This window comes from Mesocricetus auratus, unplaced genomic scaffold (assembly GCF_017639785.1).
Source record: "Mesocricetus auratus isolate SY011 unplaced genomic scaffold, BCM_Maur_2.0 Super-Scaffold_100025, whole genome shotgun sequence".
In the NCBI taxonomy this organism is placed as follows: Eukaryota; Metazoa; Chordata; class Mammalia; order Rodentia; family Cricetidae; genus Mesocricetus; species Mesocricetus auratus.
Genome location: NW_024429206.1, coordinates 12323798 through 12348545, shown reverse-complemented (window position 1 = coordinate 12348545; position 24748 = coordinate 12323798). Strand labels below are relative to the sequence as shown.

The following is a 24748-nucleotide window of genomic DNA, read 5'->3' as shown; positions in this document are numbered from 1 at the left end:
CAGCCACTCTTCTGGATTCTTCCCTACCAATAAACCCCTTAGATGAGTTTTGGGTGAAGACCTTCTTTTGTGGTGGAGCAGAAACGACCCTGGGCAGAGCAGAGCAAGCAGGGCTGTAACACTTTGGTCAGGGAAACCTTCCCCTGGCAGAGCGGAGTTGTTACCCTCTGCTCTCCACTCTCCTGGGAACAGAGCTGAACTGTAGTAATTTCACCCTGGAAAGCTTCTCCTCCCGGAGCAAAACTGTTACACTGGGTAAATATCCCCAGCTGGAAGACCCTCTCCTGCTGGAGCAGAGCCGATACACTGGGAAGCCTTTCCCTGAGGCAGGGCTGTAAGCTGCTACGCTTACTGCAACCTGCGGTAGTTCTTGGCTCCTGAACTCCAGGATACCTTCCCGTCTGAGCTGTGTAACACTCAGTATTCTGTGACTCCCAGGTGCCAGAATACTTGTCCTATCTGATCTGTTGAAATACCTACACTGTTGACCTGAGTTAGATCCCAGGAATAGACCCTGAGAAAGATGTTCTCTGACCAACACACACACACACACACACACACACACACACACACACACACACACACACACACACACACACACACACACACACACAGAGTGAGGAATGCACATGTCCCCCGATCCCCCCCATTAACAACAATATATGAAATTAAAGAAATGGTCATAGTCCGGCATGTAGTCCACATCTTTAACCCCAGCATTCAGGAAAGGGAGGTAAGCAAGGTAGGTAGATGTCTGAGTTGGAGCCAGCCTGGTCTACAGAGAAACCCTGTCTCAAAAAACCAAAATAGCCGGGAGTTGGTGGCACACGCCTTTAATCCCAGCACTTGGGAGGCAGAGGCAGGCGGATCTCTGTGAGTTCGAGGCCAGCCTGGTCTACAAAGTGAGTTCCAGGACAGCCTCCAAAGCCACAGAGAAACCCTGTTTCGAAAAAACAAAACAAAACAAAAACCAAAATAATTCCAGGACAACCAGGACTGTTTCACAGAGAAACCTTGTCTCAAAAAAACAAACAAACAAAAAACCCAAAGAAACAAACAAACAAAAACTAAAAAAAAAAAACCCAAAACCAAAACCCCCCAAAACAAAAACAAGCATAAAACCAAAACAAACTCCCAAAATAGAATAATAAAAAATGGTCATGCTGTTAGGCTTTCCTACTTTTCTAGTGTTTTGTTTTGCTTTTTCTGTTACCCACGCCCAACTGCAGTCTGATGCTAGAAATAGTGGTCAACTCCTTAAAGTTGGAGTCAGATGGCTGTGAGCCCCCATGTGGGCACTGGGAATTGAACCCGGTCCTCTGCTAGCTCTCCAGTCTGCTGATACATCTGTGGAGCTCCCAGTTCATCAGTTTTAATTTCATGCTTCATCAAGATGCAGCTGTTCAAGAAAATCTCATTTATCTGACAAAGTCGTCCCTCCCCTCCCCAGCAGCATACTGGTACTAAGAACTTGCGCATTCAAAACAAGTTATGAAGTGCTTCTTTTCCGTGAAATTTCTCAACTTAGAAAAAACAAAGGCAGAAATAACAAACAAACAACAAAAACGCTTGCCAGGATTGCTAATTCAATATGGGTGAAACTGCAAAAAACGAAGAGATTAGTTAGTCCTAACTTTACTTCAAGCCGTAAAAGCTATGGTCAGGGTGTATAGGTTGTTTCTTTCCTTAACACCGCCCCCCCATCCCCCCCCGCCAAAAAACAAAACTAAACTAAACCAAACCATCAGGGGCAGCGGGAAAGCCTAGCTATTTTTTGTTTGTTTTGTTTTTTTGAGACAAGGTTTCTCTGTGTAGCTCTGGCTGTCCTGGAACTCTTTTGTAGACCAGGCTGCCCCTCTGCCTCCCGAGTGCTAGGATTAAGTGTGCACCTCCACTTCCCGGCAAAAGGAATAATTTTTTTCTTTCTTGGTTTTTCGAGACAGGATTTCTCTGTATTGTTTTGGATTTTTTTTGTTTTAAACAATTTATTTAAGTTTATTTTATGTGAAATGGTATGAAGGTGTCCGATCTCCTGGAACTGGAGTTACAGAGCAGCCACTGTTCTTAACCGCTGAGCCATCTCTCCGGCCCCCGAAAGGAATAAATCTTAAAATATTTAACTATGTGTATATGTATGGGTATGTGAGTGTGTCCTCGGAGCCCAGACCCTGGAGCCGGAGTTAAAGTATGTTGCGGGCCGCTCCATTTAGGGAGTGGGAATCGCACTCCGGTCTTCCGGAAGGGCAGCAGCAATCGCCCTTGATCGCTGAGCAGCCTCCCCACCCCTGATCTGTGCTTGTTTGTTTCTTTCCACACGGGCGCTGGAGGCGCACAGTGTACTGCCGTCTGCGTGAAGCGTCCCAGGTTTTGAGGAGGAACCGTTCCCATGAACCAGTGTGCAGCCTAACAGATTCACAAAAGGAAGCTCCCGGAGAGGGTCGGACAAACCGGAAGCAGGAAGTGGGGACGGCGCACGTGCTGACATCACGCTGGCGCCGGCGGCAAGGGGCGGGGGCGAAGGCGGAGCGAGCTGGGCGGCGGGGCGGCCGCGCAGTGTCCGGGATCCAGGCCTGGCGGGGGTTGCGCGCGCGGCCGGCCGGCTCTGCTCGTACCCGTGTCGGCTCCCCAGCGGGGCCTCGCTCGGGCCCCCTCATGTGACGGCGCCTCGCGGAGCCTGAGTGAGCAGCGGGTCCGTGCGGAGCCGGAGGCGGGAGGAACATGACATCGCGGAGGTGAGCCGCCTGCAGGGGCCGGGCCGCGGCCTGGGTCCCCGCCGCCTCCTTGCTGCCCGGCCATAGGGGGGTACACCCGCTCTCCCCGTCGGTCCGGCGTCCCCGCTGCCCACCGCCCCGCCCGCGGGTCCCCATTCATTTCCTGCCGCCAGAGTTCCTGCTCCCGGGGCCCGGGATGTCCGTGGGGACACCCGCGGCCCTGCCGGCCGCTGCATTCCTGACCCATTGCCTCATGAGCGTCGCCTCCTGGGGATTCCGAAATAACCCCGCGCTCTCGGGGAGGCGCCTGAGCCATAGCGGGGCCTTCACGCAGGACCCCTTATAGGTGCCCCCTTTCCGCGTCTTGCCCTCGCCCCTAAGTGCCAGAAGTGGGAAAACTGACGCTGTCTGCCGCCGATGAGAGTATTCCCTACTGTGATCTTCGCTGTGAAAGGTGGGAGGGAGGGGAACCTTACCTGGTCATGGAATCTTTCTCTCTGGTTACTAGCGTGTTCCCGTTTTACGGATGTGGAAACTGAGGGTCCTAAGTAACGTGCTCGTGACAGGACAGGATTTGAAGCTAAGATCAGGAGGAGGATTAGTGAGTCAGTGGGCTCCTTTGAAACTTCATGGTAGCAAGACTCAATTGCTGACACTGACTTTGCTCTTACTAGAGGCCAGCCTAACACGTTTTAGTACGGCGATCTCCCTCCGGTTCTAAAGATGAGCAAAGTGAGTTTTTAGAATTAAGCAAATTGTCGTATGTTCCCTTCGCAAAGTGGTGGAGCCAGAATCTGTATGTTAATTACTATGCTGCCGTTATTGTTCTGTAACTGTTGCTAATTATTTGTAAGCTGTAATTTTGTTGCTAAACACTAGTGTGACCTCTGGTTTTTAAATAAGGATGGTGCTGTTTCATACCTCTCCTAGACCACTCACACACATGTCCCATTGTCTATTCTTTTCCATGACGCTTCAGTTTTATGGCTACCAACCGAGACATTTGAAAAATGATTTCAAGCTGTTGGCGTGTACTTGAACAAGAGACCTTTCAGAATACTAGCTCCTCAAAAATACACCTGAATGGTATTCCTTCATGGTTCAGGAACCAAAAAAGGGAGGAAAGGAAACTGTAAACTCGGAGGAAATGAGTGACTTGGACAGGTCTCTTGGCATGTGCCTGCAGATCCGGGTAATATCTAACTCCATTTCAACAGAACAGTGCATAGAACTCAAATGTTCTAATTCTTCAGGGAGCTTTTCAAATAAAACAGTTGTCTATTCTTTAATCTGCTAAATAGTCATTGAATCTTTTGTTCCTTTTGTCTGCTCTTCCAGCCCAGTAAGAATCTGCTGCTTTAGGAGACAAAAAGACGGCGCTGGGGGCGGGGAGAGGGGCGAGGAGTAATAGACCCCACATTGTCCAGCTTCATAGTGTAGAAGCAGGGCAGTGTGGGCACAGCCTAAGCAGCAAGTTGTCGGGATGACAGTGTGGAGTAGAGCCGTCCCTTCCCCTCAGCCCTGGCACTTCGTGCACCTGTCACACAGAAGTATGTGTTTCCTGAAGAGCCACATGGTGGAACCCAACACACATAAAGTGGCCGTTGTGTACTATTTTTAAGTCGTGAGGTTGATGGATTGACACAGGGTCTCTCCCTGTGTTGCCCAGGTTAGCCTCCAACTTATATTCCCTTAACCTCAACCTCCTAAGTGCTGGCACTACAGGCTGGATCATATGGGAACTTGCTTTATTTCGCTTTAAAACCAGCTTTATTGAGAGAGTTGCATCTAATTCAATGTACGATTTGGTAAACCTTGACTTTTGTGTGTACTTGGGAGACCATCACGGCAGTCAGGATAATGGACATATCCCCTGGTCCTGCTGAGTTTTGCTCAGCTTACTTTTACCAGTCCTTTGACCACTATACTGCTCTTACCATCATTAGTTTGCATTTCTTAGAATTTTATAAAAATAGAATTAGACAATATGTACTCTTTTTGAGGGCACGAGGTCCTGATATTTTTATTATTGAAAGGCTTTTTTTTTTTTTTTTTGGTTTTTCGAGACAGGGTTTCTCTGTATTGTTTTGGAGACTGTCCTGGAACTCGCTTTGTAGACCAGGCTGGCCTCGAACTCAGAGATCCGCCTGCCTCTGCCTCCTGATTGCTGGGATTAAAGGCGTGCACCACCAACGCCCGGCTGAAAGGCTTTTTTAAAGAACATTTATTCATTGTGTGTGGGCCCATGCCATGGTGTGCATTTGTAGGTCAGAGGACAGCTTGTGGAAATTGGCTTTCTCTACTACACAGGTTCCAGGGATTGAACTCAGGTTGTCAGGCTTGGTAGCAAGTGCCTTTATTGCTGAGCCGTCTCACCAGCCCTGTTTCACTTTTTTTTAAAGCATTTATTTGGGGTGCATGTGTAGTTCTTCAAATATATGAAGATCAGAGGTTCCATCCTTGCACAGGTTGTCCTGGGGATTGAACTCAGGTTGTCAGTAGATGCCTTTACCCACTGAGCCACCACAATGCCATGCTTTCTATATGTTTTTTTCTAGGAGAGGGCCTCACTATGGAGCTCTAACTGTCCTGGAACTCAGTCTGTAGACTAGGCTGGCCTCAAACTCACTGAGACCCACCACCTCTGTGATGCTGGGATTAAAAGTGTGTGCCACCACACTCCAGCATAGCATACCTGTTCTGAGATCCATCCACACCGTCTGAGAGTTCAGTTACTTGTTTCTGCTTAGTTGTGAAGCATTCCATTGTAGGCTGCTTACTTATTTACCCTTTATGACAGAACTTTGGCTGTTTCTAGAATTTATCACTCACATGTGACATTGTGAATGTTCCTGCAAAGGTGTCATCAGGGTTTCATCCCTCTTTAATGGCCATCGGCAAGTTGAATGCAGAAGTGCTTCTGCTATTTACTTTCCAGCCATACTCTGAGAGTTGCATACAGCTTGTCCATTATCTTCACCAAACTTAGTGCACTAGTCTTTTTAATCTGAGCTTTTTTTTTTTGTAGGATGTATGTCAATTTAGTTCCGATTTCTTTCTTTCTTTCTTTTTTTTATTTTCCAGTAGGGTTTCTATGTGTAACAGCTCTGGCTATTCTAGAATTAGTGTTGTAGACCGGGCTGGCCTGGAATTCACAGGTATTCACCTGCTTCTTCCCATGTGCTGAGATCAAAGGCAATCACCACCACTGCCCATCTCCCACTTTCTTTTTAAAGATTTATTTATTTTTATTTTGTGTGTATGGTATTTTACAGGCACGTGCACCACACACACCTCATTCCTGCAGGTGCCAGTCATTCATTATTGTGTGAAAAGTGGGTACCTGCTAGCTCTCCTGTGGCTGTCCAGTTGCCCTAGCACTGTTCCTGCGGAGCCTGGCTCTACCATAGAGGCTGCTTCTTTCATGGATACTTCTCTGCCTGTCTGAATGGTCTTGGTTCTTTTGTTATAGAAACTTTTTCTGTTTTGCGTGTGTGTGTGTGTGTGTGTGTGTGTGTGTGTGTGTGTGTGTGTGTGAGAGAGAGAGAGAGAGAGAGAGAGAGAGAGAGTACTCACATGGAGAAGTCAGATGTGAGAGAGAGAGAGAGAGAGAGAGAGAGAGAGAGAGAGAGAGAGAGAGAGAGAGAGAGAGAGAGTACTCACATGGAGAAGTCAGAAAACAACTTTGTGGAGTTACTTGTTTCATTTTCACCTTTATACTTTATAAGCATTCTGGGTATCAATTCAGGTCCCTAGGTGAGTGCATTTACACCCCCCCCCCCACCCATCCTGCTGGCCCAAGGGTCTGAGAACACAACTGGGTTTTGATGGGGATTCTGGGAAAGTCTTTTTGAGGAAGTGATCTTAGGAACATAGGAACTGACACTTGAATGACAAGCACCACATTGACATTTGTTTTGCTTAATTATCACATCAAAGGTTTTTTTTTTGAGACAGGGCACTATGTCACACAAGTGGACTAGACCTTTCTATGTAGAGCAGGTGACCTTGGGCTCACAGAGATCTACCTGCCTCTTGAATGCTGGGAATAAAAGTGTGTGCAACCACCCCCAGCCTTCAGCTAGTTCATTTTGATTAGTGTCTGTAGGCTTTAGATCTCTGCGAGCAGTTAGTAACCAGCATGTTGGTACATTCAGTATGTTGGCTTCTCAACCTTTAAGGAAGGGAAACTGAATCGTGGATTAATTAAATGATTTGTCCTGGGGAATCCAGCTGAGAGAATAATGAACTTAGGTGTTAAAATTTGCCCTACCTTGCCCTCACTCAGCTGATGAAACTGCCTGTCTTTTGAAGCCTTCTTCCTTCAGTTGGCTTTTGTTCCTCCAAAAGATACATGTGATGACTTGAGCTAAGGGTGGATAGTTGAGATGTCCTCAGACTGGAGGGTTCTGGTTTGTCATTGCAGGTCAAGTACATTTTGTCCCAGGTGCTCCCTGGCAGCCTCATTAGTTTATCTCCTGGGGGAGTAAGTAAGCTTGTAAGCTTGTGCTGCTGAAAACCAGCAGTCCCCGTGCTTCTCCAGTGGCGTCCCACGGTCTTTATTCATGTTGTGGTGCGATAGAAAGCCAGGGTTTGGGCTGGAGTTCCCAAGAGCCTGGGCTGTACCAGTTGCTTTACATTCTTCCTCACACTCAACCTGCACACTGTTAGGGGATGCACATGATCTTGGAGTGACAGAGCCACATCGTGTTTGTAATTGTCACTAGCAGGCCCTGGTGGATGTGGTCAGGCAGCCACAGAATGATAGTGGCACTGAGCTGATTGCTTTTTGCTTCAGAAAACAGGGGGTACTTGCCATCGGAGACTGATGTTTTCTAGGGGAAGGGCAGATGGCAGGGGAGTTTTGAATTGTACCAGTGCTTGAGAGTCCTCAAATGGGTTCCAGTGCTCTAAAGTGCAGCCCGATTCATTATTGTGACATTGAGTGTCCTGTGCGTTTGGCAAAGGTGCTGTGGTACTTGGCAGAGCTGACATGGGAAATGCTCTGTGAATTGTGCATCTTTGCAAGGGGCATTGAGTTTATGGCAGAGCCTGATTTCTTTACCAGCACTACATTAGTGGATAAAACCAGTTCTACAGTTGATCAGCGTGTGATGTACTGTGTAGAATATGTTTGTTTGTACATATTGTGATATACACATATGTGCAGTTGTGTATGTGTATATATACCTGTCCACTTGCACACACAGTCTGTTAATTAACTCGTTTAGAGACAACGTGTCTCTGTAGTTGAGGTTGGTCTCAGACTAAGAATCCCCCTGCCTCAGCCTCCCCTGAGTGCCGGCATTACAAGTGTGTGCTACCATACTCCGCTTCCATTCTTGTGGTGCTGGGATTGAATGCAGAGTCTCGAATATACTAGGCAAACATTCAAGTCCACATAGTCTATTTTTTTTAAACGCTTCCCTTTTTTTTTTAAAGATTTTATTTATTTATTACATATACACCAGATTGAATTGTAGATGGTTGTCAGCTACCATGTGGTTGCTGGGAATTGAACTCAAGACCTCTGGAAGAGCAGTCAGTGCTCTTAACCTCTGAGCCATCTCTCCAGCCCCCCACATAGTCTATTTTTTAGAATTATCTAAAGATCATTCCAGATTTGGTGGTGCACACCTGTAATCCCAGCACCCAGTAGAGTTGCTGTGAACTTGAGGCAGGAGAGTTGCTGTGAACTTGAGGCTAGTCTGGGCATAGGCAGATACGGCCTTAAAAATGAACTAGAAACATGCTATAACAAGTCCTTCTTATTGTATCAGCCCACAGTGGTGAAACTGTCATTCACGGACTAGTTTATTTTGTCATTGTGATGGGTCTCATGTAGCCTAACTGGTCTAAAACTTTACATGCAGCATAAGATGTCTTTGAACTTGTGATCCTCCTTCCTCTGCCTCCATAGTGCTGGGATTATAGGTGTGTGCCATCATGCCTGGCTTATTTATTTAGAGAGGCAGCGTCTCACTTAACCCAGACACATTGGGACTCGAGACCCTCCTGCTTCAGTCTCCTTAGCAATTGTGGGCATGCTCTACTCATGGGTGACTGAATTCAGGGTGGGATTACTGTATACCAGCTCCTGTGCTAGGCACTGAGTGTTCCAGGTCCAAGGAACAGTGCTGTAAGAGTGCTGAGCTGGGTGTGGGTTGAGCACGTGCAGGGCCTGTGAGACTAGGGGTTCATGTGGGGTAGGGTTGGACCACCAAGGAACCCTTTTTCCCTTTCTTGTGCTGGAGATGGAGCCTAGGGCTTGTGCCTGCTCAGCCTGTCCTCGCTCACTGCGCTACACCCCCCAGCCCTGTGGGGATTCCTAAGGTCTTCAGTGTCATGTGCACCTAGAGCAATGAAAAACCATAGAAGGATGTGATGGGGTGTGGCATGAGCTGTTTAAAAATATCCTTCTGGCTCCTGGGAAGACAGAATTGCAGGAGGGGGTTCAGCGAGATCAGACAAACAAGGCTTTGAAGTGAGGGAGAAGCACTCTGGAAAGAGACTTTGGAGCTGTTTACTTTTATTGCCTCATCATCAGAGTGGAGATGCTGACCAGTGAGACTTCAGGAGAAGACAGATTTGTATGACAGAGTGTCTGCTACCCCACAGTGATTTATATGGATAGAGTGTCTGCTGCCCCAAAAGAGCTATTCTTGCCACTTTTTTTGTAGTGTCTTGCTTAGATTGCTGTCCCTAATGACTACCTTTCTCCATGACTTAACCTTTTCCTACAGAATACTCACATTTAACCAGGGAAGAGGACTATTGCCATCTGCACAGAGTGCTTCCTCTGCAAGACAGTGGGGGCCAGAGTCGAGAAAGGTAGAGCAGGGTCACTTACTTGCTGGCAAGGGGCTGAAAATAGACTGTAGACCTCTAACTTTAACTCCTTCTTCATTGCAGCTGCTCTTCCTGTATTCCTGGGGGTGGGAGGCTCTCAGAGAACAAATATCATGTTGCCTGTTGTTTCATCAGCATTTGTTTTTATTAAATTATATCTATTATTATCATGTGGTGGCACACACCTTTAATCTCAGCACTTGGGAGGTAGAGGCAGTAGGATCTCTGAGTTTGAGGCCATCTTATCTACGTAGCAAGCTCCAGGACAGTGAGGATCACATTAGAGAGACCCTAACTCAAAAAAAAAAAAAGATTAAATTACAACATTTCCCCACTTGACACAGGTTCCTACCCACAAAGAGCAGAGCTCTGTATTTTAATTAATTAACTAGTTAATTAATTGCTGCAGTGCTGAGGATTGAGTCAAGGACTTCCTGCATGTCAGACAAGTGCTCTACCACTAACGTACATGCCTGAACCCTAATCCAGGATTTGGATTCTCTTTGAATTCCCCTTTAAATAGTTTTGGTTTATATATTTAAAAAAACTTTTTTAGTTTTTTTGAGGCAGGGTCTCAGAGCTCAAGCAAGTCCCATTCTCTGTACAGAGGGTAACCTTGAACTTCTCATCCTCTTCCCTCCACCTTGCCACTGCTGGGATTATAGAAGTGTACTATCATGTCAGGTTTTGTGTGTTTGGTGTTTTCAGACAGTCTCATGTACCCCAGGCTGACCTCTAGAACTTGCTGTGTAGCAGAGCTGACTTTGAACTTACAATCCTGAGTTCTGGGCTTCCACCTGGCTTGAGTTTGTAACTCTTGCAGGATTATGCGTGTTATTTCTTCAAGATCATCCAGCAGAGGACTTCTGTGTAGCAAGTTCTAAAGCCTGTTTCAGACACTGACTTGAGACTTTTTTTTTGAGACTGGGTTTCTCTGTGTAACCCTGGCTATCCTGGAACACAACTCTGTAGATCAGGCTGACCTCAAACTCGCAGAGATCTCTCTGTCCTGAGGCTCTTTTATGAATACTTCTGCGGGGGATGCTCGGTGCAGGTGCATCTTTCTGTGATGGCTGGAGTCCACTTGTGACATTCATTACCAGATATTCTTTGTTTTTGAGACGGGGACTCACTACATAACTGTGACTGGTCTGTGGCTCACAGGCTGGTTTTGAAATCGTGGCGATCCACCTGTCTGCTTTCCAGGTGCTGTGATTACAGGCATGTACCACTGCTGTGCCATGTGTGATCCTTAATAAATATAGGTGGTTACCAGAGATGGCATGGGTGGCAAGCCTTAGAATGAGCAAGAGAAAAGCTATCACTTTTTCCTCTTCCAGCGTCTTTGAATTTTACTGTATTATATTGTGGCACTGGGATTAAACACAGGCTTCACATGCCTAGTGTAAACTCTTTCACCGAGCCATACCCCAGCCATCCTGTGTCTTCTTGGTCACTTAGTATCAATCACTTCATTGATAAACCCTTCCTCAGATAACACAGACACAGCTCCATGGTGGTACAGATGTGGCTGGTTTGTGGGCTAGTCTCTACTGTGGTAAATTGTGCTAGGCAGAAGGTGGGAGGAAGAGCTATTTGGAGACTTGTTGGTTTCAGTATCTAATGTCCGAAGTAGTTGAGTCAGTCTTGAGTGGTCCAGGCTTACAGTCATAACACCTGGGTGGTAGAGGCAGGAGGATCAGAAGTTTGAGGCTAGCCAGCTTGGGCTAGTGGAATCCTTGCCTTAAAACAAAACAAAACCAGAATTAATTCCCCGGAACAAAAAACAAGTTCTGGGTCCAGTTGAAGGCTGCACACGCCTGGCCTGACCACTGAATGCAGGCCTGGCCCCCACTGTGAAGGAGAGCATGGACTCCCAGGATTTGTCCTCTGACTTCTGTAGTACACTGTGGCATGCAGCTATATTCATGTACATACACTACACACACATAATAATAAACCCTGGAGGCCAGCCCTAGAAATACACATTCCTATGGATCCCATCATTTCTCTGCATCTTCTCAATGGAATTCTCAGCAGCTGGATTCACTATTCCTCACTAGTCAGCATGCTGCCAACCACAGAATTATCTTATTGTCCATATAGTTGAGGGAAAGGCTTTGGTCATCAGAAATGCTTTTTGAAAAATTACCTAAGAGCCGGGGTTTAATGTATATTCAAGCTCAAGGGGATGGCTTATGGCATGGAAACTTCGATAAGTAAAGATCTATTTGAAATACCATAGGGACAGCCCCAGAGCCACATAGAAGCGAAGTGTCTGGAAAGATAGTGGAACTGAAATGACACATGGAACAGCTTGTGGGAAATGATCATAATTACGTATAAGAGCTCCGTCCCTCAGGAGATTCACCAGCAACAACAGCGGGAAACCAGTGCTTATTAACCCTTTCCTTTGTTGGTCCTCTGCACTAAATAATGGTTTCTATGGTTCCCCTGGAAACAGCACTCATCAGCTCACCCTTAATAACAGGACGGGCATAATTACAAGTTGTAAATGAAATACTGCAGTTTATTTAATAGAAGGGTAAGCCAAGGGCCACCTGCCTTATTGCCTGCTTCTGGTACTGCTGAGGGGGAAAGGGATGTTTACTGGACTCACCTGAGGCCCTGAAGCAGTTATCACAGGCCCTCCACACCACACCCACCTCTGTGTCTGTAGTGGGGCTCTAGGGAAGAGAGGAGACTGAAGTAGCCAGGGTGAGGTTCACCTTCCCCTAAAGTAGAATACTAATGATTAACTTTGATTTCAGATCGCATGTGAGGCTGAGGCAGAAGGATTGCCAGTTGGAGGCCAGCGTGAGTTACACAGTGAGACTGTGTCTTACACAAGACACAGCAAAACAAAACCCCAAAACAAAAAAACAAAGTTTAAAAAATATACAACCCTTTTAAAATTTATATTATAATTTGAAACTTTAAAAAATATAGCTTTTTCTTTGGAATTTATTTTGAACTTAAGATCTTTATTTATTTTTTAAATTGTGTATTGTCTTTTTCTTTTTGGTTTTTCGAGACAGGGTTTCTTTGTAGCTTTGGAGCCTGTCCTGGAACTTGCACTATAGACCAGGCTGGGGTTAAAGGTGTGCACCACCACCGTGTGTGTGTGTGTGTGTGTGTGTGTGTGTGTGTGTGTGTGTGTGTGTGTGTGTGTGTTTAATATGGGTCTGCGAATGTGAGCACAGGTGTCCACAGAGGCCAGAGGCTGCTGAGAATTGAAAACAAGTTCTCTTGATCTTAAGAGCAGCACATCTCAGCCTGGTCTACAGAGTGAGTTCCAGGACAGCCTCTAAAATAATACAGAGAAACCCTGTCTGGAAAAACCAAAAAAAAAAAAAAAAAAAAAGATTAGCACATCTACAGATACATAGTATTTTGTAATACTTTTCTGAACATTCAGGGTAAGTTACATATATAGTTACAACTATTGCTAAAATATTTAACAGTGTTTTCCAGCCAGGCAGTGGTGGTGCAAGCCTTTAATCCCAGCCCTCAGGGAGGCAGAGGCAGTGGATCTCTGTGAGTTCGAGGCTAGAGTTCCAGGACAGCCAAGGCTACACAGAGAAATCCTGTCTTGAGACCCCTCCCAAGAAAAAAGAGTATGTTTTCCTTGTTTTTTTCCTGTTCAGTTTTGGTGCTTAAACCCAGAGCCTTATGCATACTTAGGCAAGCTTTCTATAATCTATCTACCTTATGCCTTTGAAAGATTTAAAAGTTTTCATTTATGTGTATATGTGTGCTCTACATGTATGTATATATCTACTTGTACAGGTGCCTTGGGAGGCCAGAAGAGGACATTGGTTCCCCTGAATTGGAGTGGCAGGTGGTTGTGAGCTGTCTGATGTGGGTGCAGAGAACTGAACTCCAGTGCTGTCACTCTGTGTGGAGTCATCTCTTTAGCCCTTCTGACAGCCTTTATGAAAACAGTTTTTATTCACCTGTATGTTATATGTTCTGGAGATGGTATCTTTCTGTGTAGCCCGGCCTGGCTCCAAGCTATGGGTGCGTCCACCTTTCCCTTCTGAGAGCTGGTGTTACAGGTGTTTACCACCATGCTTGGCTCCAAATTTTAGCAATTTTTACAAAATTTTATTTATTTTTATGTGTATGGATATTCTGCGTGTATGTCTATGTACCATGTGCCTGAGGAAGCCAGAAGAGGGCATTGGATCTCCTGGGACTGGCATCACAGATGTTGGCTCCAAATTTTATTTTTGGGTCAGGTTTGGGTTTAGGGTTCCAGGGTTAGTGTTATTTTATTTGTTTGTTTGTTTTTTTGTTTGTTTGTTTGGTTTTTTTTTTTTTTTTTTGGTTTTTTGAGACAGGGTTTCTCTGTGGCTTTGGAGGCTGTCCTGGAACTCCCTCTGTAGACCAGGCTGGCCTCCAACTCACAGAGATCCGCCTGCCTCTGCCTCCCGAGTGCTGGGATTAAAGGCGTGCGCCACCAACGCCCGGCCTTCCTTTTTTTTTTTAATTCCTGGTTTTTTTCATGACAGGGTTTCTTTATGTAGCCTTGGCTGTCCTGGAACTCTCTGTAGACCAGACTGACCTTGAACTCATAGATCCACCTGCCTCTGCCTCCCAAGTGCTGGGATCAAAGGTATGCCCGGCTCAGTCCAAATTCTTAACGTTTCTTCAGTTGCTTCATTAGCTGCGTGTGTCCAGTATAAGGGATGTACTAGAATCAATAGCCATTCTGTGTTATCAGCTGGAGCTGCTGGCTCCATTGAGTGTTGCATTCCCATGTTACAGAACTGGGGAGACTGAGGCAGGAAGACAGGCTCCAGAGCCTCCTGGGCTGCAGAGTGAGATTCTGACTCCAGAATACATTAGCCCTTTGCAAGCATCTGGGGTCCACTGAGAAAGAAATAGACACATCTTCAGTTCCCTACTTCCATGGAACTGCTGGTCCAGCCTTGAGTGTGGCCGCTGTGGAGGTCTGTGATTAGACACCGAGCTGTGTGTCACCCAGGGGAAGTGTGGGACTCACTGGGAAGGTCGGTGGGCTGTCTGACTGTGCAGAGGAAAAGCATGCTTGGAAGCCACACATGGACACCACAGAGGTCACCAGAGCACAGAGGCAATGGGGATCCATTAAAACCTGTGACTTTACTGTGTTCTCTTTTTTTTATTAAAATTTTTATGACTTTATTTTAAAAATTTGCTTTCTTATTTTATGAATGAGAAAGTGTATGTGTGTGTGTCAGAGGACAGCATTGGAAAGATGATGATTCTTCAGTGTTGGTTTTAGGGCTCTGACTCTGTCTGCCAGGATTGACAGTAAGTGCTTTTACCCGCTGAGCTGCCTCACTAGCCTGTCTGTCTGTCTAGGTGTGTGCATATTTGTGCGTGTGCCTGTGTTTGTACACTTTGGGGGAGGGCACATGGGTGCCATGACACATGTGAAAATTAGAGGACAATTTGTGGGAGTCTGTTTTCTCCTTTCACCGTGTGGGTCCTCAGGACCAAAGTCAGATGGTCAGCCATGATGGCAAGCTCCTTTAACGCACTGAACCGTCTCGCCAGCCTGTGAGTGTTTTCTTCTCACTGCAGTCAGTGCTCTGCTCCAAAGCTGAGTCTCTGAGCTGGCCCGTGCATGCCACTGTCTTTGTATTGACGCCTTCCATTGCACGACAGTGTTCACTCAGATTCTTCTCTGAGCGTGGCAGGAAACTCAGAACCCACAATGGAAAAATCTCACAAATTTAACTCTGTCAAGAGGAACTTCTATAGGAAAAAACAGCCGAGGAAAAGGGTACAAAAGCAGGAGATACCTGCCTCACTTGTAGCTAAGGATAATTTTCTGGTTATGTCACAGGCTTCTACATATTAATAAGAGGAAACTTCAAAAGGGAGGAAAAGTTCCAGCACTCAGGGGGTGAGGTGAGGCAAGAGGATCAAGATTCAAGGTCATTTCAGCTATATGTAGAGTTAAGAGCTAGCTTGAACTCAGGAGGCCCCGTCTTAAAAAAAAATGGATAAGACGCTGACAACTCAGGAAATTGATGGAAAGGTGTCAAAGAAATGCAAATTGACATGAAGCCACTTTCCACTGGTCAGGGGCGCAGTCAGGGCTTGATAATTCATGCAGTGTTGGTAAAGGTGAGGGACGGAATGTCTGTGCAAGGTGCACCTTGTCAGGGTAATCAGCAGTATTTGTCACCATGCTGGGGATACAGCCCAGTGTTTAGCACGTGTCTGCCACACATGCCCACACAAGAGAATCCCTAAAAGTGGGCCTAATGACACATGTTGTAACTTCAACACTTGGAAGATAGAGACAGGGATCTTCAAGCTCAGTGTTGCCTGGCAACAGAGCAGCCCTGTCTTAAGGCAAAATACAGCTGAAAAATTACTTAAGCATTTTATTGATAAATTGGTTGTTATTGTATTGTGGAGGGGAGCATGCTTGCCATGGTGCATGTGGAGGTCAGAGGGTGGTTTTATCACTGGTTCTCTTCCACCTTTACGTGGGTTCCAGGGATCAAGGAGTGCCAGGCTTGAGCAGCAAGCAAACACTTTACCTGCTGAGTCATCTCACTGACTGTTTTAATTTCTAAAAATCTAATGTTCATATACGAATGTGTCCAAAGATGAGTGCAGCACTGTCATGGGGTACCCTTCCCTCCTCCTTCCTTCTTTCATTCCTTTCTTTCTTTATTTCTGAGATAAGGTCGGGCTATGTAGCCCTGGCTAGCCTGGAACTTGCTGTGTAGACAAGGCTGGATTGTACTCTGCCTCATGAATGTTAGATTGCACATGAGCACTACTGTCCTTGACTGTCCTTTTGGTTTTTTGAGACAGGCTTGTGGTGTTGCCTAGTTTGGCCTCTGTCTCACAAAGATCTACCTGCCTCAGCCTCCTGAGCACTAATATTACAGATGTGAGTAACCAAAGCAACTACATAAACCTCTTACACCAGGGATTTGACTGTGGTGGCACATTTATACAGTAGAATATTCTGTACTCAGGAAAAAGAATGTACTACAGGAAGACCTTCAGGTTGTAGGTTAAAAGTTGCATTCCTTTTTTTTTTTGGTTTTTCGAGACAGGGTTTCTCTGTATTGTTTTGGAGGCTGTCCTGGAACTTGCTCTGTAGACCAGGCTGGCCTTGAACTCACAGAGATCCGCCTGCCTCTGCCTCCTGATTGCTGGTATTAAAGGCGTGCGCCACCAACGCCCGCTAGTTGCATTCCTTCTTGTGTGTGCAGTGCTGAGTTTCTCACAGGTGACCTTAGTTTTGAGAGAGGGTTTCTCACTGAATCTACAGTCTGCATAAAAGTGGAGAAACCGTCTCCACAAGGTTTTGGCTAGAGTGTCTGGCCTGCAAGCTCTAGGGTCCTTCTTTGTTTGTTTTAAATAGAAGGTGTTCATGCCTCTCAGCTGTAGACAACCACACCAAGGAACATAGAGGTTTGGCAGACAAGAGTAAAAGACATTTAATATACTAATTATTAGCTGGGTATTGGTGGCGTACGCCTTTAATCCCAGCACTCGGGAGGCAGAGGCAGGCAGATCTCTGTGAGTTACGAAGCCAGTTTGGTCTACTGAGTGAGTGCCAGTACAGGCTCCAAAACAATACAGAGAAACCCTGTCTCGAAAAACCAACCAACCAACCAAACAAACAAACAAAAATATACTAATTATTAGCTGGTGTGGATAAGGCAAGAGTACTGTTATGCCTTTTGAAACACTGTAGAACTGGAAGCTTGCTGTTAACTGCTTCTTGACTCCTTTGGGAACTAGATGGGAACCGCATTTCAGAGAAGCTGCAGCTAAGACTTTTTTCTTTGTTTTGTTTTTCAAGAAAGGGTTTCTTTGTAGCCCTGGCCATCCTGGAACTCTCTGTAGACCAGGCTGTCCTAGAATGCAGAAATCCACTTGCCTCTGCCTCCTGAATACTGAGATTAAAGGTATGGGGAGCCACCACCTGGCATTCTTTTTTCTTTTAAACAAAACCAAAAAACCTTAGATGGCCCAAATGATCCTTCTGAATACAAAAGAATCTGGTGCTGGGTTAATAGGCTTTGTTAACCAGGGTCATTGTATCCCTAGGTGAAATTCTCTCTGGCTCTTTTGACCAGCTCTCAGAGGGAGGAGTAGACAGTCAACTCCTATTTTGTTCTTTTGACTTGAGTCTTGAGATTTTCTCATACAGGAGGTTAATCAGAATGATGTTCGAGCTCTCTGAAGCTGGTTAGATGCTGCAGTGATGTCCTTGTGGGACTGCTCTGGTGACTTCAGTTCCAGTTTGCATGTTGTTAGAACAGAGCATGCGCATGATTATAAAGACAGGCAGTTCACATTGCTGCTTACCGGGGACCAGGCACTCAGTGACTAGCAGGCAGTGTCTTTGCCTCACTCTTCTGTAACACAAATAATAAGAGAGACTGATATTGGGGTTCAAGCTTCAAGCTGAAGATCAGAAAAGCAAGGCAGTCGGCCACTAGCTCTCACCTCTAGCTCAGGTTAAGAGGGCTGATCCACACACGAGCTCTTCACCAAGTCTCAAACTGCTGCCTCTCTTCAGTGTGTCTGGAGATAGAATGCCTCTCTGAGACATTGCTTCTCTTTTATATACTTCCCTAATGTTGGGATTAAAGGTGTGAGCTATAATTCTTCTCTAGATTGATTCACTCTTGAGTAGATCTGGGTGACCTTGAACTCACAGAGAGCCGTCTCTTAATCCTGAATACTAGGATTAAAGGTGTATACCACTACCTCCTAGCTTCTGGCTGCTGAGATTAAAGGTGTGTGCCTGACTTCTATGGCTTGTGGCTGACTTTGCTTTCTGAATCCTCAGGCAAGCTTTAATAAATCATAAACAGTATATCACCACACTCTTCACTCTTCCCAGGTCTGACCAGTTGTTACCTTAGGAACTGGGAATGAAACTCAGTGGGAGAGCACATGTTTATCGTGTTTAGGGAGGGCCCTGATTCCTATTCCCAGTAGTACACAAAAAGCTTTTTGTTTTTGTTTTGTTTTGTTTTGCTTTTGTGTAACAGTCCTGGCTGTCCTGGAATCCATTGGTCTCAAACTCGAACTCACTGAGATCCATCTGCTTCTGTCTCCCAAGTCCTGGGACTAAAGGCCACCACCGCCCCACTTTTTTTGAGATAGGGTCTCATATAGCTTAGGCTGTCACTGAGAACGACCTCCACCTCTCAAGTACTGAGATTTGGATGTGTACCCCACCCCCTGTTTTTGTGGTTTATCCATAATGCAGTACTGAGGTGGAACCCAGGGCCCCATTCATGCTAGACAAACACTCTGCCACTTGGGTACAGTCCCTGGCCTTGGATCCTAACATTTAATGTGGACTCTTATTTTCTGGGAGTATTTAGAAATGCCAGCCTCTAAAGACACAGGTCATTTAGCTTTAGCATCCATTCATTTGAGTCTTGGTGATTTGAAGTCTGTGATGGAGGTCTTAAATATTTTATTTAAGTATCCTGTGTGTGTGTGTGTGTGTGTGTGTGTGTGTGTGTGTGTGTGTGTGTGTGTGTGTGTGTGATATGCTATCAGATGAGTAGGGGTGCCCTTGGAGGGCAGAAGAGGAAATCATATCTGCTGGAGCTAAGTTACAGATTGTTGTTAGTCATTGTGTAGGTGCTGGGGGAAGCTAAACTCAGGTTCCTTTGCAAGAACAATAAGCACTCTTTTTTTTTTGTTGTTGTTGTTGTTTTTCGAAACAAGGTTTCTCTGTATTGTTTTGGAGCCTGTCCTGGAACTCACTCGGTAGACCAGGCTGGTCTCGAACTCACAGCGATCCTCCTGTCTCTGCCTCCCGAGTGCTGGGATTAAAGGCGTGCGCCACCAATGCCCGGCACAATAAGCACTTTTAACCGCTGACCCATCTCTTCAGCCACAAGAAGGAGAACTTGCTGGAAACTGGGGGGGAATCCTTTGAAGCCAATGCTGTACACAGTTGTCACTTTTGTCTTTTAAAGGACATTGTATTTGAAGTTCTCAGTGTGGGGTCCAGAAGCATGCAGTTTGCTACCTTGACAGGTGACACTGCCAGTTGAGTAAGGTAGTGTCTGCTGCTGGCATGGTGTGCACCTGTGTCTTATACTAGAGGCTGAAAGTGGGAGAGTTCAAGTTCTAGACTAGCCTCGGTTACATAGTGACTTCTGTTGAAAAGAAAAAACTCTGTTAAATTCTCAGATTTTTTTTTTTGAACAAGTATTCTGTGGTGAGGCAGCTTACAGTTATTTCTAGAAATACCTTGTTCTGTTTATATTTTGTGTATTTACCTCCACACACATATTAGAATGTTGAGCTTGCAGTCTGGTACCCTGCCAGTGTTCTGGTTCTTTCCTCTGCCTTTCTAGCAGTGAGACAGAACCTGGCTCTTATGAGCCTCAGCACCTGTCCTTATTCATGAAGTTGTTTGTGTTGTCTGGTTTCGTTCCGTGCAGATAATTTCTTGACCATGTGGATGACAAACCCACCAGTATGTCGGTGTCGTGTGAGCAGCCCAGCCCCACTGGCCATGCCCTTCTCCCACCTCCGGTGCCTGCCCCATGGCAGGAGCCCCGTGTCCCACCCAGGAAACGGGACTAGGGAGGAAAGGGAAAGGGCTCGCCAGAAGCTGGCTGTGAGTGCACTCAGCTGTGGTGGTGTGGGTGCTACTGAGGTCTCTGGTTCTCAGTGTCACCTTCCTTCCTTCCAGATGGTTTCACCCCAACATCACTGGTGTGGAGGCAGAGAATCTCCTGCTGACCAGAGGAGTGGATGGCAGTTTTTTGGCAAGGCCCAGCAAGAGTAACCCTGGAGACTTCACTCTGTCTGTTAGGTAAGTTGGAAGGTAAAAAGGACACTCAGGGTGTTTCTAGAGGAAGGTCGAGGCCACATTAGGCTGCCTCAGCCCTCCCCACAGAGTTTGAAGGCCCGTCTGCTGCACTGTGGAGCCACTCAGGGCACTGGCCAGTTCCTATGCTCTCTTTTTAAAGATTTTATTTTATTTTCTTTGGTTTTTCGAGGCAGGGTTTCTTTCTATTGTTTTGGATCCTGTTTGTAGACAAGGCTGGCCTCAAACTGCTGAAATTAAAGGCGTGCGCCACCAACACCTGGCCTTAAGATTTTATGTGTATGAATGGTATGCATGCATGTATGTATGTATGTATGTATGTGTGTTCTCCCTGTGTGTGCTTGGTGCCCACAGAGACTAGAAGAGGACATCAGATCCCTTGGAACTGGAGTCACAGACAGTTGTGAGCCACCATGTGGGTGCTAGGAACTGAACCCTGGTCCCCAGGAAGAGCAGCCAGCACTCTAACCCTGTTCCCATGCCTTTCAAGGTCCCTCAGACTCATAGCCTCAGGAAGCTGTGGAAAGGACCATTGGGCTTCTGTTCACAGCAGGGGCCAAGCATACCTTGGGCAGAGAGATACACTGGAGCCTCCAGGCTCTGACCTGCCTTCTGTGTATTTCTTTTCTGCTGTGGGTTTTGTCTGGGGGAACAGCCTTTGTAAGGTTCTTCACACCACTTTCCTTTGTCAAGAGCGAAAACCTCTGTGAGGAAGTTGTGGTCTCCTTGAGTCCCCTGCCCAGTCCTGTGCCCCTCCTTTCTCCAGAGGAAGCCATTGTCCAGAGGTTGCATGGATCCTCCTGATGTGTTGCACTTGTGTTCTCAGCATATTAATCATTCTGTAATTCATACATCCATTGACGTGCTGTTTGAGTTGCATGCTGGGACATCTAGCTGTTCATTGTAATGGCTACTCAGTGGTCAAGTGGTGCAAACATACTAGCTTCTCCATTCTTCTAGCAGTGGACATTGGGAGGCTTTGGTGTTTTTTCAATCCTTGGGAGAGGGTAATGCATCCTCACGGTCCCTTTGAGTAGGAGTCTGAGAGTTTTCTAGATGACGTTTTCTATATGCCCATTCTGGCTGTTCAAACTGAAGTATATGGATTTGATTTTATAGATACTACTTTTCACATAAAGAGATGAGTAACTTATGTCCTTGAGGATTTATTTAGACTTTCCATTGAGACTTAGGAAGTATCTGTTTCCTTGTTCACTTATTTACTCATTTACTTGTTTGTTCATTTATTTATGACACAGGGTTTACTAGGGAGTACTGGCTGGCCTAGAACTTGATATATAGACCAGGTTGGCCTTGAATTCACAGAGATCTACTTGCTTTGTGTCAGGAATACAGGCACACTCCATACCATGCCAGCTCCTTCAGCCTTTTGAAAGAAAGCTGTGAGTAAGGGAGTCTGTAGGACTTTAGCCTGAGCCTTACATAGAAGAGATGCTCGCACTGCCTGGACAGTGTCACCCACTAGGGAGTGCATGGCAGACTTCTGTATTATTCGTTAGGTTTGAATATACTTGTTTACTGCTGTGTGTGTGATGTGTGTGCTTCACAGTTGCCTCCTCCTGCCACAGTTTCTGTGGCTCCCAGGAGCTAGGTTTAGGTTGTCAGGTTTTTCATGCTGAGGCAGCTCAATACCCCCAGATTTTTTTCCCCCAGATTATTTTTTAAGAAAACATTTTTTTTACATGTATTTGGTGTGTGTGTGTGTGTGTGTGTGTGTGTATGAATGTATAGGTTGGAGGACAGCTTTGGGAGTTAGTTTTCTGCTTCCACCACCATGTGTGTCACAATCTCCCTTTAGCGATTAAACCATCGCACTGGGCCCTGGTTGATTTTTTTTTTTTTCTTCCCTGAGACAGGGGTTCTCTGTGTATAACAGGCATGTCCTGGAACTCACTCTGCAGACCATGCTGGCCTCAAACTCAGTTTGCCTGCCTCTGCCTCCCAAGTGCTGGGATTAAAGGCGAGTACCATCACTCCCCCTCTGGCCCTGTTGATTTTTGTTATTGGATCTTTTTGTTTTGTTTTTGAGACATGATCTCATGTACCAAAGGCTGTCTTTAAACTTCTCACCCTCCTGCCTCAAACTCCTAAGTGCTGGGATTATAAGTGTGCATCACTATACTTTTTTTTGTTTTGGTTTTATGCGACAGGGTTTCTCTGTATTGTTTTGGAGGCTGTCGGTCCAGCCCGGCCTTGAACTCACAGAGATCCGCCTGCCTCTGCCTCCTGAGTGCTGGGATTAAAGGCGTGCGCCACCACCGCCCGGCATCACTATACTTTTTAGGCATTATTTATATATTTAAAATCAAGCCTTTAAAATTTCTTATTTATTTTAAACATGGTCTTGCTCTATAGCCCAGTGTCCATCTGCCTTAGCCTTCCAAGTACCTGACTATTGGTATATTTTTGTGATAAATATTTTGAGTTTCTGTCATTTATTTGTCTGTTTTTAAAAGTCTTTTGATATCTATTTTTATTGCCTTTGGGCAAAAATGATTAGGAGTGGATTTGCTGGACATCGAGGTAAGTGGGTATTTTGATTTCAACTTTAACAGTGTGTCCTTGATTGTTAAAGACAGTACTTGTTGTCATTTAACCTATACTGTAAAATAGGCCAGTCATTCTAAATGGGAGCTACCCAGGGCACAGGCACACACCATGCTGTAGGTTGGCATAGTTGATGGGATTATTTGACCTTCAGTTTCAGGGATGGTTAAATCTTTTCAGGGGGTTTGTTCCAATGTTTGGGTGAAATCTTCTACTGAATGTGAGGTCTCTTTTTCCAAGTATTACTCTTTGACATCCCTCCCCCAATGGACTATTTTAGAAGAAATGGAGCTGTCACCCACATCAAGATTCAGAACACTGGGGATTACTATGACCTCTATGGTGGGGAGAAGTTTGCCACCTTGGCTGAACTGGTCCAGTATTACATGGAGCATCATGGGCAGCTGAAAGAGAAGAATGGAGATGTTATTGAGCTCAAGTACCCCCTGAATTGTGCGGACCCGACCTCTGAAAGGTCAGTGACTGATGTGGAGGATTACCATACACAGGATAGGGACGTCGTACTTTTTTTTTTTTTTTTTTTTTTTTTTTGGTTTTACGAGACAGGGTTTCTCTGTGGCTTTGGAGGCTGTCCTGGAACTAGCTCTTGTAGACCAGGCTGGCCTCGAACTCACAGAGATCCACCTGCCTCTGCCTCCCAAGTGCTGGGATTAAAGGCGTGCACCACCAACGCCCGGCGTTGTATGTTATTTTATTAGGGAGAAATCACTTAAGTGAGAAGCCGAGAACTGAGGTCAGCACTCTGCTGGTCTCTGACCTCAACCAGAACCCCAAGAGAGAAAATGACCCCTCCTTCCTTGCCCTTTATCTCTGCCATCCCCCATGTACTTGTGACCATGCCCAAACGGACGTGATCAGTGCTGCGGTACATGAGATCTCTATCTACAAGTGACATGTTAGTGCAAATCAACACTCTTGGGCTCTGTTCTTCGTGCCTGCCTTGTGGGGTGCATAGGACCTGTGTGACTACAAGGCTGGTGTCTATCTCTTATATTGTCAGTTTTAAAATGTTATCTTTTGCTGGGCGGTAGTGGCGCACGTCTTTAATCCCAGCACTCGGGAGGCAGAGGCAGGCGGATCTCTGTGAGTTCGAGACCAGCCTGGACTACCAAGTGAGTTCCAGGATAGCCTCCAAAGCCACAGAGAAACCCTGTCTCGAAAAACCAAAAAAAAAAAAAATGTTATCTTTTGTTTGTGACAGGGTTTAGTGTAGTTCAGGGTGGTCTGGAACTCATTGTGTAGCTGAGGGTGACTGAATTGTTGATCCTTTTGTCTCTACCTCCTGAGTGCTAGGGTTACAGACTTGCCTCACCATGCCTGGCTTATGTGGTACTGGAGGTTGAGCACAGACTTGGTCATGCCGGGGAGGCTCTCTAGACACTGAGCTACATCCCCATTCCTGTGCTGTATTAAAGTAAGAAAGATGCGCCAGAGCATTTGCAGAATGCAGTGTTCCTTACACAGATTCCACGGGGCTCTCACATTTTCCCCGAGTAGATTTAGTGTGTGCTTTAGTTGTAAGATTTGTCTACAGCTGATGATCTTTGGAGCCTGGAGAGAAAACAGGAGATGCTGAAACAGCATCACTGTTCCTTGGTGGCTCAGACCAGTTGTTCAGTAGAACTACCAACAGAGGTCAGGCTAAGTCCACGGCTCTTCATCCTCTCTCTCTCTCTTTTTTTTTTTTTTTTTTTTTTTTTGGTTTTTTTGAGACAGGGTTTCTCTGTGGCTTTGGAGGCTGTCCTGGAACTAGGTCTTGTAGACC

The 24748-nt window shown here is 45.9% G+C and overlaps 1 protein-coding gene across 2 annotated transcripts in view; it reads left to right on the top strand.

The window, feature by feature from the left end:
* Positions 1-2524: 2524 nt before the first annotated feature.
* Ptpn11 (protein tyrosine phosphatase non-receptor type 11) overlaps positions 2525-24748 on the top strand; it is a 61147-nt gene continuing 38923 nt past the window's right edge. For both annotated transcript variants that reach the window (XM_040731607.1, XM_040731606.1), the window contains exons 1-3: positions 2525-2732; positions 20257-20379; positions 23243-23437. In XM_040731607.1, coding sequence (XP_040587541.1) covers positions 2719-2732; positions 20257-20379; positions 23243-23437 — 332 coding nt within the window. In that variant the 5' untranslated portion in view covers positions 2525-2718. The remainder of the gene's footprint in view (positions 2733-20256; positions 20380-23242; positions 23438-24748) is intronic.